The 14,899-nt window shown below is 51.4% G+C and overlaps 2 protein-coding genes and 1 non-coding gene across 10 annotated transcripts in view; 2 read left to right on the top strand and 1 right to left on the bottom strand.

Moving 5' to 3' along the window:
* Positions 1–10,155, bottom strand: part of LRSAM1 (leucine rich repeat and sterile alpha motif containing 1) — a 54,193-nt gene extending 44,038 nt beyond the window's left edge. For 2 of the 7 annotated variants that reach the window (XM_009189134.2, XM_009189135.2), the window contains exons 1-8: positions 9,904–10,155; positions 9,487–9,642; positions 6,686–6,789; positions 6,250–6,306; positions 5,685–5,729; positions 4,221–4,328; positions 2,719–2,787; positions 539–623 (exon numbers count right to left, since the gene is read on the bottom strand). In XM_009189134.2, the coding sequence (XP_009187398.2) occupies positions 539–623; positions 2,719–2,787; positions 4,221–4,328; positions 5,685–5,729; positions 6,250–6,306; positions 6,686–6,757 (436 nt within the window). In that variant the 5' untranslated portion in view covers positions 6,758–6,789; positions 9,487–9,642; positions 9,904–10,155. Of the gene's footprint in view, positions 1–538; positions 624–2,718; positions 2,788–3,872; positions 4,010–4,220; positions 4,329–5,684; positions 5,730–6,249; positions 6,307–6,685; positions 6,790–9,486; positions 9,643–9,903 lie in introns of those variants that run through there. The other 5 variants (XM_003911921.3, XM_003911922.3, XM_017949983.2 and 2 more) reach the window with 4 other exon arrangements.
* Positions 10,149–13,884, top strand: RPL12 (ribosomal protein L12). 2 transcript variants are annotated; one of them, XM_009189137.3, is made up of 7 exons: positions 10,149–10,297; positions 10,774–10,847; positions 11,817–11,915; positions 12,166–12,247; positions 13,116–13,202; positions 13,548–13,660; positions 13,832–13,884. In XM_009189137.3, exons 1-7 carry the CDS (start codon positions 10,261–10,263, stop codon positions 13,835–13,837), a joined length of 498 nt encoding a protein of 165 aa, XP_009187401.1. In that variant the 5' UTR covers positions 10,149–10,260; the 3' UTR covers positions 13,838–13,884. The 2 variants fall into 2 exon arrangements, with proteins under 2 accessions (XP_009187401.1, XP_009187400.3); XM_009189136.3 differs by having other exon boundaries at positions 13,548–13,882.
* On the top strand, positions 12,909–13,038 carry LOC116270156. The gene has a single exon (XR_004178086.1). It is a non-coding gene; the product is annotated as a small nucleolar RNA SNORA65 (small nucleolar RNA).
* Positions 13,885–14,899: the final 1,015 nt, after the last annotated feature.

Raw genomic sequence — 14,899 nt, 5'->3', positions numbered from 1 at the left:
GTTCTCATTACTCATACGTTACAGTTGATAAACGGAGGCACTCTGTGCAGGAAGTGCTTAAGGACAGCGAGGAGAAGGCAGAGAGCTGGGTGTGGCGAGCAGAGCGCTCCTGCGGGTAAGGCACCTATGCAGTAATCTTGGCTCTGCCACCATCCCATTGGGTGGTCTTGAGCTAGTCACATTCGATTCCCTGGGCCTTGTTTTCCTCATGTGTAAACTGGGGATGGTACCACCGCCCTCAGCCTGCCCCGTGGACTCCTCGGGAGGCTTGTTGTGTCGCTGGAGATGGAAGCGCTGCTCAGAACCTTACTGCAGCCACACAGCCCTGGCTCCGAGGAGCCACAGGAACGCTCCTGACAGCCTGTCTCTGGTTACCACGGAGACAGCTGACCCAGCAGGGGTCAGTCCATTTACAGCGACCCCTGGAGACTGGCTGCCTTCCCGCTCAATGGCTCCGGGGCGGGGCAGTTTGTGGATCCCGGCCAGGACTGCCCAGAGCTGATGGAGGGTCACACGGACACGGCTTCTTGGTCCCTACCTTTAACATTGAGAGTCTGGAGCTGGGTCAGGTTCCCAATGGAACGCGGGAGCTGCATCAGTTGATTCCTTTCCACGTTTAAGACCTAAGAAAAAGGAAGAGGTGGCCAGGCGCAGTGGCTCATGCCTGTAATCCCAGCACTTTGGGAGGCCAAGGCAGGTGGATCACAAGGTCAGGAGTTCAAGACCAGCCTGGTCAACATAGTGAAACCCCATCTGTACTGAAAATACAAAAATTAGCTGGGCATGGTAGCACATGCCTGTAGTCCCAGCTACTCAGGAGGCTGAGACAGGAGAATCGCTTGAACCCGGGAGACGGAGGTTGCGGTGAGCTGAGATGGTGCCATTGCACTCCGGCCTGGGCAACAGAGCGATACTCCATCTTAAAAAAAAAAAAACCTAAAGAGGAAGAGGTGACACGAGAACCCACACACAGACCACAGTGATGACCCCTGCACCCCTCGCCCTGCCAGGTCAGGGCACCCAGGCACTACACACACAAGCCCTTATCTCCCCCTGCCGTCCCTTGAGGAAGACAGAAATTCTTAAGTTTCTGCTGGAGATAGGAAAAAAACAAAGCTCAGGGTAGTGAAGTCATGTGCTCAGGACAGCACAGCCAGGCCTTGAACCGCTTCTGGCTGAGGTTCCAGCACTTATACCGACCACAAAATGCTCAGTAACTGTCCCACCATCAGGGAGGGAGGGAAAAGGGGACTACAGACTCCGGGATCTGGGGAGGCCGCACAGGAGGCTCTAGTTCCCCCAGCGTTAAGGAAAAGGAAACCTGGCTGCCCCAAGGCTGTGTGATCCACCCAAGGCCTCAGGCTGGTAGTGGTGCTGGGACTGAACCTGGGCTTGTTGGATTCCAAAGCTGTACTCCCTCCAGAAGGTAGCACCTTGAGGTGACCGAGGCCAACAGGATGAAACACTAAGTAACCATTAAAAATAGATGCAATAGGGGCTGGGCTCACGCCCAGCACTTTGGGAGGCTGAGGTGGGTGGATCACGAGGTCAGGAGATCGAGACTATCCTGGCCAACATGGTGAAACCCCGTCTCTACTAAAATACAAAAAATTAGCTGGGCATGGTGGTATGTGCCTGTAATTCCAGCTACTCAGGAGGCTGAGGCAGGGGAATCGCTTGAACCCGGGAGGTGGAGATTGCAGTGAGCCGAGATCACGCCACTGCACTCCAGCCTGGTGACAGAGCGAGACTCCATCTCGGGAAAAAAAAGAAAAAAAGACGCAATGGAAAGCTAAGTAGCCATTAAAAATAATGAGAAGATGAATATTTGATGAACCAAAGGATGTTATGAGTTACTGTCAGGTATCCAAAAGCTCCAAATTAGTGAACGCAGCAATTCTATAAAAATACACCTACTGGCCAGGTGCAGTGGCTCACGCCTGTAATTCCAGCAATTTGGGAGGCCAAGGCGGGCAGATCACTTGAGGCCAGGAGTTTGAGGTCAGCCCGGCCAACATGGTGAAAACCTATCTCTACTGAAAATACAAAAATTATCCAGGTGTGGTGGTGCGTGCCTGTAATTCCAGATACTCAGGAGGCTGAGGCAGAATCTCTTGAACCCGGGAGGCAGAGGTTGCAGGAAGTTGAGATGGTGCCACTGCACTCCAGCCTGGGTGACAGAGTGAGGAAAAAAAAAATACATACAAAAAGTCCTACATCAAGGTATTTATTGCGGCTCAAAGTGGTAGCAATTGGTCAGGCGTGGTGGCTCACACCCATAATCCCAGCACTTTGGGAGGCCAAAGTGGGTGGATCACCTGAGGTCAGGAGTTCGAGACCAGCCAGGCCAACATGGCAAAACACCATCTCTACTAAAAATATAAAAAGTAGCCGGGCGCGGTGGCACACTCCTGTAATCCCAGCTACTAGGGAGGCTGAGGCAGAAGAACCACTTGAACTCGGCAGGGAGAGGTTGCAATGAGCTGAGATGGCGCCACTGCACTCCAGCCTGGGCAATGCAGTGAGATGCTGTCTCAAAAACAACAACAACAACAACAACAACAACAACAAAAACTAAAGAGCCAAGGGGAGGGTGGAGCTGGCACTGAGTGCAGCCTGCTTCCACTGGTTGGAGCCCAGCCAGAACATTCCAGGCTTGAGTGACTGCCTGGTCTCACTAGGGCCATCTGAGGTGGGTTTCTGTTTCCGCAGCCTTACCTGGAGGGCAGTCAGCTGTCCCAGATCGTCAGGAAGGGCTGTCAGCTGATTATCGTGGAGATCTAGAACCTGCAGAAGGAAGACCCCTGTGAGTCTCCAAGTGAGAAAGTCCCTTGGACTCCGGGCTCCAGAGCAGCGAGGAGGGGCTGGGGCCACCTCACAGCCCCAGTGCAGAAACAGAGGGCCTGCCCCTCCTTTCCCACTCTGTGTGGATAATTCCCACCTCATTTTCCTTCTCAATCCATTTTACCACTTTCTTATTTTACGTATATTTATTTTTACTGTTGATTGAAAAACTATGCTATAAAACAGTATGCCTAGATACTAATATGTTAAAAAGAAACATCCCTTTGTATAAATATATATTTGCATAGAAAAAAGACTTTCAAATATGTGATAAAATACTGATAGTGATACTCCACAGTGTAAAATTATAGATGTTTCCCCCTTTGCTTAACTGTACTTGCTAATTACTTATTTTATTTTATTATTTTATTTTATTTTATCTTGAGACAGAGTCTCACTCTGTCACCCATGCTGGAGTGCAGTGGCACGATCTCAGCTCACTGCAACCTCCACCTCCTGGGTTCAAGTGATTCTCGTGCCTCAACCTCCCAAGTAGCTGGGATTACAGGCATGTGCCACCATGCTCTGCTGGGATTTTTTGTATTTTTAGTAGAGATGTAACGCCATGTTAGCCAGGCTGGTCTCAAACTCCTGACCTCAAGTGACCCACCCGCCTTAGCCTCCCAAAGTGCTAGGATTACGGGTGTGAGCCAGTACAACTGATCGCTAATTTTTTAAAAAGGAAAATGCACAAAAAAAGGCCTTGGAGAAACATTTATACATGTGCACACACAGGTACTCTCCACATCCATGGGTTCCATATCTATGGATTCAACCAAACTCAGGTCGAAAATATTTAAAAAAAAACAAAAACAAAAACAAAAAAAAAGCATCAGTAGTGAACACATACAGGCTTTTCTCTTGTCATTATGCCCTGAACAATATAGTATAACAGATTGGGCCTGTGCTGCAGGGCTCCTCTGAAGGTGCATACCACTCTCCCAAGCTCAGGTCTGTACAGAACAACCCTGGGCTCCCACCGCCCACATCTTGTGAATGCCTCCCAGCCTGTCCAGGGAGGAGCTCACAGTCAGCAGGAAGTCCTTCCGGATCACCTGGGCGTCCCTCCTCTTCCTTCTTGCCTGGAAGTGTCAGTTTCCTCGCCCTCTGCTAGCTGACTCGCCATGAGTTTGTCATTTGGCTTTCCTCCTAGCATGTAAACTCCCTGGGGACAGGGCCTGTGGCTGGTCATCTTTGTCACCCTATCCCACACACAGCCCACAGGAGTATCCAATAAACCATGCTGATCAAATCCCAGATTGACAGGTAGATGAGGCCCCACTGACATACAAGAGGCGGCCCAAAGGGAGCAGGTGCTCAGCTGCTGCCTAGAACCCCATGCAGAGCCCCAACTGCCGGGGAGGAGGGCCCGGTACCTTGATGGTTGCCAGACTCAGGAGGCTGCAGGATTTGGGAAGCAGGGAAGTGAGGTGATTCGTGTGGACGATCAGCACCTGTGTGGAGAGATGTGCGGCCATGTTGGGCTGAGGAAGAGAAGCAGGCACGGCAGGATAAGGGCATGGGAGCCAGCCCAGTGCCCTGCTACGCCCCGCCATCTTGCTCTCCCAGACACCACGACAGGAGCAGGGGATGCGGGTCAGGATCATGAACTCTCCCAATGGGGAATCTGATGCCCTTCCTTAAAATCTGGATCTTCAAGGGTGAAAGAGACCTTAGAGGTCTAAACCTTCCATTCTGAGAAGGGATCCCCCTGCAGCCATTCTGATCATAACCTTCCCAGCACCAGCATCTTCACGTGGAAAATAGAGAATAATCAAGTGCCTGCCTCCCAGGGCTGCCATGATGTTCAATACAAGCTCATGCACAAAACATCCAGAGCTGGCACACGGGCCAGGACTCAGTCCAGGTCATCTACTCCTATTTATCTTAGTCATCGACCACTGCCTAACACTTCCAGCACAGACTTGGGATGGTGGCTCACGCCTGTAATCCCAGCACTTTGACAGGCCAAGGTGGGTGATCACTTGAGGTCAGGAGTTCGAGACCAGCCTGACCAACATGGCAAAACCTCATCTCTACTAAAAATACAAAAATTAGTTGGGTGTGGTGGTGGGCACCTGTAATCCCAGCTACTCAGGAGGCTGAGGCGGGAGAATCGCTTGAACCCAGGAGGTGGAGGTTTCAGTAAGCTGAGATTGCACCACCGCACTCCAGCCTGGGTGACGGAGCAGAGTGTCCATCTTTAAAAAAAAAAAAAAAACAACAAAAAAACCACTTCCAGTGCCAAGGAGTTTACTACTCTGTTAGCATGGAACGCTTTTTTTTTTTTTTTTTGCGTATTCTCATTTAGATACTTCACTTAGAGTGCTTCTGCCCATCTGCATTCAAAGCTGCAATGCTCTGCTGAAAAATCATTCACTCCCCTCAGAATCTCCCCTGTGTGACCAGAATAAAAGGGGTGAGTTTCTATTATTATTAACACTGGGGTTCATAAGCCTTTCCTATGTGGCAGGCATTACACTCAGTATATTTCTATCTCTATCTAACTATCTACCACTGATTTAATTCTCACAGTACCTCAGGGAGAAGAACTACGAATGTCTTCATTTCACAGGTGAAGAAATGGAGAAGTAAGAGTTTAAGGAAGTTGCCCAAGTCACAAAGCCAGTGAGAGAAGGCAGAGTCAGAATGTGACACAGGAAGGTCCAACCCCAAAGCCTACTCTCCTCTCTGTGAAATCACCTGCTGCAGGCCAAAAGCGTAAGAAGCAGAGAGAAAGGAGGTGTCTACGCTGGGGAGACAGCGCCTCAAAGTCCCTTGTGGTGTTCAAACAAGCAGACATGCAATAAGCAAGTCTCTAAGATGAAGCTCCAGCTCACCTTCTTCTGCAGAACTTTGCATGTTGCAAAAGCTCCAAATGGAATCTAAGATAAGATAAAGAAAAGTAAGTGTCTCCCCTCCTGCCAGTGTTTAGCTTGTTCTCTGAGTGGCATTCACATGAGGAAGAGACAGGTAGGGGGTGAACAAGGGCAGAACGCCACAGCAGGTGGCAGTGCTGAGCCCAGGGGCAAGGCTGGTGAGCAGTGGTGCTGGGGATGTGGCCAGCCCTTCCCTCAGTCAGCTGGCAGGAGACTGCCCTGCCCCACCCACCCTGTCCCCATTGTGAACCCCTTCAGGGGCTGGAGAATGCCAGGCCCTTCCAGCAACCTAGGAGTCTATAGGTACATTTTCTACCTAGACTCCTCGACTCTTGGCGACTATGTTATACTGAGGCCAAAGTACCATCTCAATTCTTTTGCACAAGAACAAAATCTAAGGAAACATCTCGTGACTAGAGCTTCTGGCCTTTCTAAAGCCCTAGTCCACCTTTGTCTTTCCTAGGGACACGTGATCCAAGAAAATGGGACAGATCCAATTCACAGCCCAACACTATGCTCAGTTTACCTCTGAGAGCTCACATTTAGAGATGTCGAGAATGTCATCTGCCCCAGCTTCTTTTGCCTAAGGATAAAAAGAGTTTTTAAAAAGTATTAAGACAAAACATCTTTGCAGAGTGGACAAGCCAGGCAAAGAACATACACGTAAGCAGCAGCAAAGGACCATAGACACTATCTGGTTCCACCGGTCCAGTGAACCAATGACGCCTGCTTTCCCGGAGCTTGAGGCCCAGAGGGATGAGGAACTGAAAAGCAATGACAGTGCGCTCAGTCTACAGGGGAGAAGCACCCTTGACAGGGGACCTCATCTGTTGGGTCTAAGTCAGCTATTTCTTCTGCAGGTCGGGGAGGGAGCATGGCTTGTCGGGGGCAGTGCGGAGGCCTACTCCTTGGGGACTGAGGAGGAGTTGGGATAGAGTTAGAGGAAACCCACTTTCCCTCACCAAACACATCTGGTACTCCAGGCGCTTCCGAGCCTCCTCACTGGGTTTCCGCTTCCGGAAGAAGAGTGGCATCCTTCCCTTTTCGCAGAGCGATCTGGAGGACCCTGGGGCACAGGAGAGAAGTTAGGAACTGGGGAATTTGTCACAGCCCCCAACACCCAGGACAGGTAGCGCAGTAACACAAAGTATGCAGCTGGTCTGTTGGACCATGAGTTCCATGGAGGCAGCAGCTGCATCTTTCTAGTGAGTTCCATAGAGGCAGTGGCTGCGTCTTTCTAGTGAGTTCCAAGGGGGCAGGGGCTGTGTCTTTCTAGTAAGTTCAACGGGGACAGCGACTGCATGTTTCTAGTGAGTTCCACGGGGGCAGCGGCTGCGTCTTTCTAGTGAATTCCACGGGGGCAGGGGCTGCATCTTTCTAGTGAGTTCCATGGGGCAGGGGCTGTGTCTTTCTAGTGAGTTCCATGGGGTCAGGGGTCACATCTTTCTAGTGAGTTCCATGGGCGCAGGGGCTGTGTCTTTCTAGTGAGTTTCATGGAGGCAGGGGCTGTGTCTTTCTAGTGAGTTCCATGGTGCAGGGGCCGTGTCTTTCTAGTGAGTTCCATGGTGCAGGGGCTGTGTCTTTCTAGTGAGTTCCATGGGGTCAGGGGTCACATCTTTCTAATGAGTTCCATGGGCGCAGGGGCTGCATCTTTCTAGTGAATTCCATGGGCGCAGGGGCTGTGTCTTTCTAGTGAGTTTCATGGAGGCAGGGGCCATCTCTTTCTAGTGAGTTCATTGGGGTCAGGAGTCACATCTATCTAGCAAGTTCCATGGGGCCAGGGGCTGCGTCTTTCTAGTACTGGTTCCATGGAGGCAGGGGCTGCGTCTTTCTAGTGATTTCCATGGGGCCAGAGGCTGTCTTCCTAATGAGTTCCATGGAGCCAGGGACTGCATCTTCCTAGTTCCATGGAGTTCCATAGGGGCAGGGGCCACGTCTTTCTAGTGAGTTCCATGGGGTCAGGGGCTGCATCTTTCCAGTGAGTTCCATGGGGTTAGGGGATGCGTCTTTCTAGTCCTTCTGTCAGTGTCCTGAGCCCACAACAGGCGCTCAGTACTCCTTGTTCTTTGTTGACTAAACATTAAGCAGCAGGATGAGGTGGAGACAAAGGCAAGCCAGATGACCTGGGTTGGGGCCCACATTTGCCACCGATCTATAGTGAGGTCTTGGCATTATCCTCTTCCTGTTCTGGGGAAACTTAGAGAAGTTTCCTCAGGCGCTTTCCAAGGCTGTTCTTTGAGGACTCTAACAGACTCTGCCAATGAATCACTTCTAGCCCCCTAGACACTGTCGGAGTGGGATCAGCAGGAACAAACCAGAGCCAGCCAGGACCTTGGGGAGCTCAACTACATCATGACCAAAGAGACCTCTGCGGTGAATACAAATTAAAAAGCAATCCTCAGCTTGCCACCCTCAGTTATTATTCCATTTTATTCTCACTATATCCCTATTTAAAGTGAACAAACAGGCCGGGTGTGGTGGCTCATGCCTGTAATCCCAGCTCTTTGGGAGGCCAAGATGGGTGGGTCACTTGAGCCCAGCCTGGGTAACATGGTGAAACCCCATCTCTACTAAAAATACACAAAGTAGCTGTGTGTGGTGACGTGCGCCTGTAGTCCCAGCTACTTGGAAGGCTGAGGCACGAGAATCACTTGAACCCAGGAGGCGGAGGTAGCAGTGAGCCGAGATCACGCCACTGCACTCCAGCCTGGGTGACAGAGGGAGACTCTGTCTCAGAAAATAAGAATAAAGAAATAAATAAAGTGAAGAAGCAGATTCTTATTAAGTTCAGTGGCCTGGCTGTACAGCCTGGATTGCAGCCTGGAAGCCAGCCTGGAACCGTGGTCTCTCAAGTCCTGACCTGTGGGATTTGCCCGACTCCTTGGTGCTCACATAACTTGGCACACACGAAGTACACTGTCCTGAACTCAGAGCCAGGTGCTCACTGCCTGCCCAGGGCCTGCACAGTGTCTGTAAATATCAGAGCAGGATAAGGGATGGCAATGAGCCAGGAAGCAATCACCCAGGGAAGTGCATGGTGAGCAGCACAGGCTTTGGGATGAAAGAGAACTGGATTTGAATCCGAGATCTGCCACCCACGACCGCTGAGGTCACCTTGGTTCACCTCTCAGAGCCTCAGTTACCTCATCTGTAAAGTTTAAGTAACCATGCTATCAACACTGGCTTCTGTGAGGATCCAATGACTTCATATATGTCAAGTGCATAATACAGGACCTGGCACATGAGTGCTCAATAAATGTGAGCCACAAAGCACCCACATGCAAGCAGCATTGATTCAGGGCCCACTAGAGGAGCTAGGGAGAAGACAGCCCTGGGAGGAGATGCAGCTGAAGAAGACATACACCCAGTCCTCAGAGGGATGGGCAGAGATGGCAGTTCTGCACCCACAGGGGCGGGGCTGTCTGGGGAGGCAGCCAGGCCTGCAGAGCCAGCTCAGGACCTTCTTGTCACTCCACCTGCCTGCAAGGATGGGGAATGGTTTGAAAACAGCCCTCTCCCATCACTCCCTGATGACCAGCACTTACCCTTCTGCTCCCCAGTCACTAACCCTCCTGCACCCCCTTCCCGATGTGCAGCCCTCCCCCCGACTTCCTCCCAACCACCATCGCTCTCCCACCCCTCCCAGAAGATCACCTCTTTCCAGGCTGCCCCACATGCCTGTCCCTCCCTTTCCGACGTCCAGCCTAGATGCGGGGGGAGGGCCACATCCGTATTTCCTGGGGTGGGGTGGGCAGTGGCTGACCTGGCTTTGCGGATGGAGGGGTCCCCCACGTTGGGAACCGCGGGTGCACCCGAGGGCAGGCTGATCACTCGGAGGGCTTGGTCACGGACTCGGGGCCGCAGACCACCCGGCACGGGCCGGGCGGAGCCGGAGTCTGGTCTCCTTCAAACGCAGGTGCTGGGGACAAACTCAGAATCTCAGAAAGTCACGCAGACCGGGATGACGAAGTCTGAGGCTCTAGAAACCGCGGACTCTTAGAATGAAAAGCGGGACTGGATTTCCACATAAATAGACTGTTTTGATAACTAAAGTGCACACACCAAGTGCTGGAGGGGGCAGGGGTCGCTGCGGTACTGGGGTCTCGGAATGGGACAACGGACCCCTCAGGGGAGGGGCGGGGCTCTGGGATTGGGTGTTGGGGACCGGGGTGACACTTACGATTAAGGAATATGGGGAACAGCTAGGCCTGGGATCACGGGAGCAACCCCTCTTCTCAGACGTCTCCGGAGCGAACTGCCCGATCTCCCTTTCGGAATCTCTAGCTTCAGCGCACGGCGGTACCCAGCTCGCCAGCCGTCAGCCTCAGGCGCCTGCCCACAACAAACATGGCGACAAAAAGCGTCTCTGGAAGGCTGGGCAGTGACGACAGTTCTCGCGATAGCCGCGTTTTCCTGCCTATATCCGGCGTCGTGCGCGCGATTTCCGGCCTCTCGGCTTTCGGCTCGGAGGGGGCGAAGGTGCAACTTTCTTCGGTCGTCCCGAATCCGGGTTCATCCGACACCAGCCGCCTCCACCATGCCGCCGAAGTTCGACCCCAACGAGATCAAAGTCGGTGCGTGCTCTAGTTGTGGCCGGGGCTGCGGGATGGAGCTTCCCTCGGCCCCGCCGGGCGTGCAAAGCTTTTTAATATGGGGCTCTTAAAGCCGCTGCCTCCTAGAGGCCTTCCCGGTGCTGCGCCGTCCTGGCCAAGCCTCAGTCTTTCTGGGCCTTAGCTTCTCCACGTGTAGGTGGGGAGGGAAGACCGAACCACCTGTGGCGGCTTGGGAGCCCGCAGGCCCTAGGGTAAGGCTTGTCTTCGGGCGTTTCGACCCACTGGCCTGGGTTCGCGGGCGACGGGGCTCTCTCCACGCCTCCGCGGTGTAAGGTTCGGAGCTGCCCACGCACGAGGGAGGAGCGGGTGGCCGGCCTCACTCTCGGTGCTGTTTGGAGAAGAGGCAGAGGGTGGTGTGTCCAGCCCCAGAAAGATGCTGAGAGGGCTGTGGCTCGGGGGCTCCCTCTGCAGCGACGCTAACCCTTCTTTTCCTCCAGTATACCTGAGGTGCACCGGAGGTGAAGTCGGTGCCACTTCTGCGCTGGCCCCCAAGATCGGCCCCCTGGGTCTGGTACGTCATCCCCACCAAGGGGCATGTTTTCTCTTACAGAGCAGAGTTAAGCGCCGGCTTGTGGAGTCACGACTGTGCCAGAAGTGCCCTCGTGGCTTGGATTGTCATCCTCCACTAGGCCTGAGCCACTGACTAGTACTAGGTACCTTAGGAAGGTCGTGCGTGAAACATCGAACCTGGTGCCTTTAAATTGTAATTAGCTCCATGTGTCTCCACTGCTGCTTTGGGGCACCTGAGGGGTGGGCCCAAGGGGTTTTGAAGTTAGGAGTGGCTTAGTGACATTGGGCAGCCAATATCTGTATTTCCTTGTCAGGGAAGTGGGCATGGCATTGTTGGGAAGATTAAATGGGGTGTGGGTGAAGATCCAGTGAGTGTTACCAGCTGTGTTGTGGATGTAAACTTAGCAGTTAATGTGGCAGGCTGTGCCTTATGCCTGCTGAGCAACTGCTGGCTTCCCCGTTATTCTGTACTCTTGGATTTCCCTGAATTTCATTAGGCCTTTATGTAATCCTTGCACAGCGGTCCTCTGTCCCAAATGCTCTTCCCCATTGGTCTTTCTTAACCTGTATCTTAACTACTCTTCCTTGGCCCTTAGCTCAGCTGGCACTTAAGGGACACTTAGCAAATAATCAGACACCCATCCAGGCAGATGGACGTGGGTGGTCTGACATGGGAACCTAATATTTTGAAAGCTCCTTAGGTGATTCTAATGTGAGCAGGGCTGAAAATCCCCCTCCTTAAGCACATAGGCACTTAGGAGGGGTCTAGATTCCATTGTGGCCAAGTCTGCAGTTTACAGTCCTGGACAAGACAACCCCAACCCCCAGTTTATGCTATGGTGATAGCTGTGCTGAAGGTGGGAAGGTGCCCTTAAGTACTTGAGATGTTGCCAAGTGAGAAGTGGTGGGCAGGTTTCAAGGCTGTAGTTCATATCTGGACACCATGTTGATTATATTCCTTTATTTCCAGTCTCCGAAAAAGGTTGGTGATGACATTGCCAAGGCAACGGGTGACTGGAAGGGCCTGAGGATTACAGTGAAACTGACCATTCAGAACAGACAGGCCCAGGTATTTACTTGTGCTTGGTTTTGGGATTGGAGGGTAGGGGGACAGAGGTAGCAACCCTCTGGGATTCCTGAATAGAGTATTTCTGCCACCAATGGTGAGCTGAGTGATTTTACCTTGTTGGGGAGGCTTTGTCAAGAGTATGGACCTAGGGCAGAGACTTGGACAGTGTGTGGCCATGATTTTTGAAAGTCAGCATGCTTTCAAAAGCAGTATTCATTGGAGGTTATTAACTCAAGAATCTCCTCTGCAGATTGAGGTGGTGCCTTCTGCCTCTGCCCTGATCATCAAAGCCCTCAAGGAACCACCAAGAGACAGAAAGAAACAGAAAAACAGTGAGTTGTCTTTTCCCTAGTTTGGGTTTGGTAATGGTTTGTGAGATGTTTGATATATATGGCTGTTTTCCCTTGAAGGAAACCTGGGGTTGACATGGCTATTGGATGTTGATACGGTTAAGGCTGCTAGAGCCAGGTAGTATCAAAAAGTGCCATATATGCTGGGTGGCTCACACCTGTGTAATCCCAGCACTCTGGGAGACTGAGGCAGGCGGATCACTTGAGGTCAGGAGTTTGAGACCAGCCTGGCCAACATGGTGAAACCCCCATCTCCACCAAAAAATACAAAAATTATCCTGGTGGTGCTGGCCTGTAGTCCTGGCTACTCTGATGACTGAGGCAGGAGAATCACTCAAACCCGAGAGGTGGAGGTAGTAGCAGTGAGCCAGATTCGTGCCACTGCACTACAGCCTGGGTGACAGTGAGACACTGTCTCAAAAAAAACAAAAAAAGTGCCGACGTAGTCCCTGTGTGGGGCAGGCCCCAGTCAGTGCATGTGGGAGGAAGACGTCAGCAACAGTGACCTATAATCAGGAGAGCACATAGAGCCGGCAGCTACTGGGCAGTTTAACTGTCCCTGGCAATTTAAGCTTGTCATTTCTCATCTCTAAAACAGTTCTGCCATGTCAGATTTGTGAAGGCTTGGTTTTGCCCTCAGCCACCCGCCACTGCACCTGACCAGGTCTCTGTTGGCTGGTGCAATCCAGTGGTGAGCTGATAGTAAACCCCAGCTTAGGAAACAGAGTTGTTCTTCATGTGGATGACTCTGTGCCGAAAGCATGGGAACAGCCTAGAAATGAAATGAAGGACACATGATCTGCTTTGGCTTCAGACTGTAACAGAGCTTTTGCTGTTTTCTCTTCTGCAGTTAAACACAGTGGGAACATCACTTTTGATGAGATCATCAACATTGCTCGACAGATGCGACACCGATCCTTAGCCAGAGAACTCTCTGGTAAGAGCAGGACAACATGTAACCGCTGTAACTGTAGTTGTGTTTTCACTGAGTGATGACATTCTTCCTACTTAAAGGGTGCTCAGTGAGACCCAAGATGGGGTGCAGTTTTCTGAGACTGAAAGAATGGATGGCTCTTAAATTGGATGTGTTTAATCTGGGCATCAGGGACCCATGGAAGCTTTGCATTCAGGGTCATGGGACCAGATGGAGCTCTGCACTCTATTAGGGGAGCAGGAACCTCATTCTTTCCATTGCCTGCTATGAACCCCTTGAGTATTCCCCAGTATGAGGATTATGAGGGACTGAGCCAGCACCTCCAGTGTCACCATTTCTTTACTAAAGGAACCATTAAAGAGATCCTGGGGACTGCCCAGTCTGTGGGCTGTAATGTTGATGGCCGCCACCCTCATGACATCATAGATGACATCAACAGTGGTGCTGTGGAATGCCCAGCCGTAAGTGACTTTTTTGCTTCATTTTCCATTGTTACAATAGGGGCAAAAGGGGGGCCACCCAATGTATTCACAGAGATAAGCTGGGAAGTTTTGGAAATGGTCACTGGTGGGGTTGGGATAATCCTTTTAAACTTTCCCTTTTACTGATAGACTTTTTTTCCTTTCCCACAGAGTTAAGCACAAAGGAAAGTATTTCAATAAAGGATCATTTGACAACTGGTGGATTTTTTGGTGTGGCGTCTTCCTTGAGGGAGCTAGCTCCTTTGTAGGGTAGTCAGTGGGGTCAAGGTGGCAGAGCCTGTGGAGAAGTAACAAGCACCTTGTAGTGGGTAACAAAACTGCCCTGTATGGGCTGGGCTGCCTCAGAAAGGAAGCTTTTTTTTTTTTTTGGAGATGGAGTTTCTGCTCTTGTTGCCCAGGCTGGAGTGCAATGGCGCGATCTTGGTTCACCACAACCTCTGCCTTCCATGTTCAAGCAATTCTCCAGCCTCAGCCTCCTGAGTAGCTGGGATTACAGACACATGCTACCACGCCCGGCTAATTTTTATTTTTAGTAAAAACAAGGTTTCGCCATATTGGTCAGGCCGGTCTCGAACTCCTGACCTTGATCTGCCTGCCTTTGGCCTCCCAGTGTTGGGATTACAGGCGTGAGCCACCATGCCTGGCCAGGAAACACTTTTTATAGACTATAGTGAAGCCTTTCCTAAGAAATGCTCTAACACAAAGCCTGAACACATGGGGAGTGTAGCTGTCCATTCCTGACCAACTGAAGTTACAGTGGGTTGGGGGCCCAGGACCCGTTTTGCTAGCCATTCCAGTGCACAGCGAGGGCTCAGAACCAGTGATACAACAGATAAACCTGACCACTCTCCTGGACTAAGGATTAGTCCTGGACTAATCCTTTGGTTCTGTGAAAGTGAGGTTCACGTCATCTGTTTAACTGTAAACTGTTATTCCAACCTTTTCTTTGAACTCAGGTGGCTTACAGTATTTGCTGTCTCACCTTGTCTCAAGTCTCATCTTCCCACAGTTGTTCCTTCTGATCAACTTTCTAGAGCCTGTGCTCATCACTCCCTTTTGTTTTAAGATGAACCTTGAGGCACGACCTGGGAGAGGATTCTGGGTACTGGAGTAAAGGGAAATGGTGGCCCAGAGAAATTGATTTCCCCTTTATGACTCATTTGTTTGCACAGTAGTTTTCGCCAGTGGCCTCTAGGTCAGTGCTTTTGTCACCCCAGG

This window comes from Papio anubis, chromosome 13 (genome assembly GCF_008728515.1).
Source record: "Papio anubis isolate 15944 chromosome 13, Panubis1.0, whole genome shotgun sequence".
NCBI lineage: Eukaryota > Metazoa > Chordata > Mammalia > Primates > Cercopithecidae > Papio > Papio anubis.
Note: the sequence above shows the minus strand (reverse complement) of the source record. Positions and strands in the feature narration are given on the sequence as shown.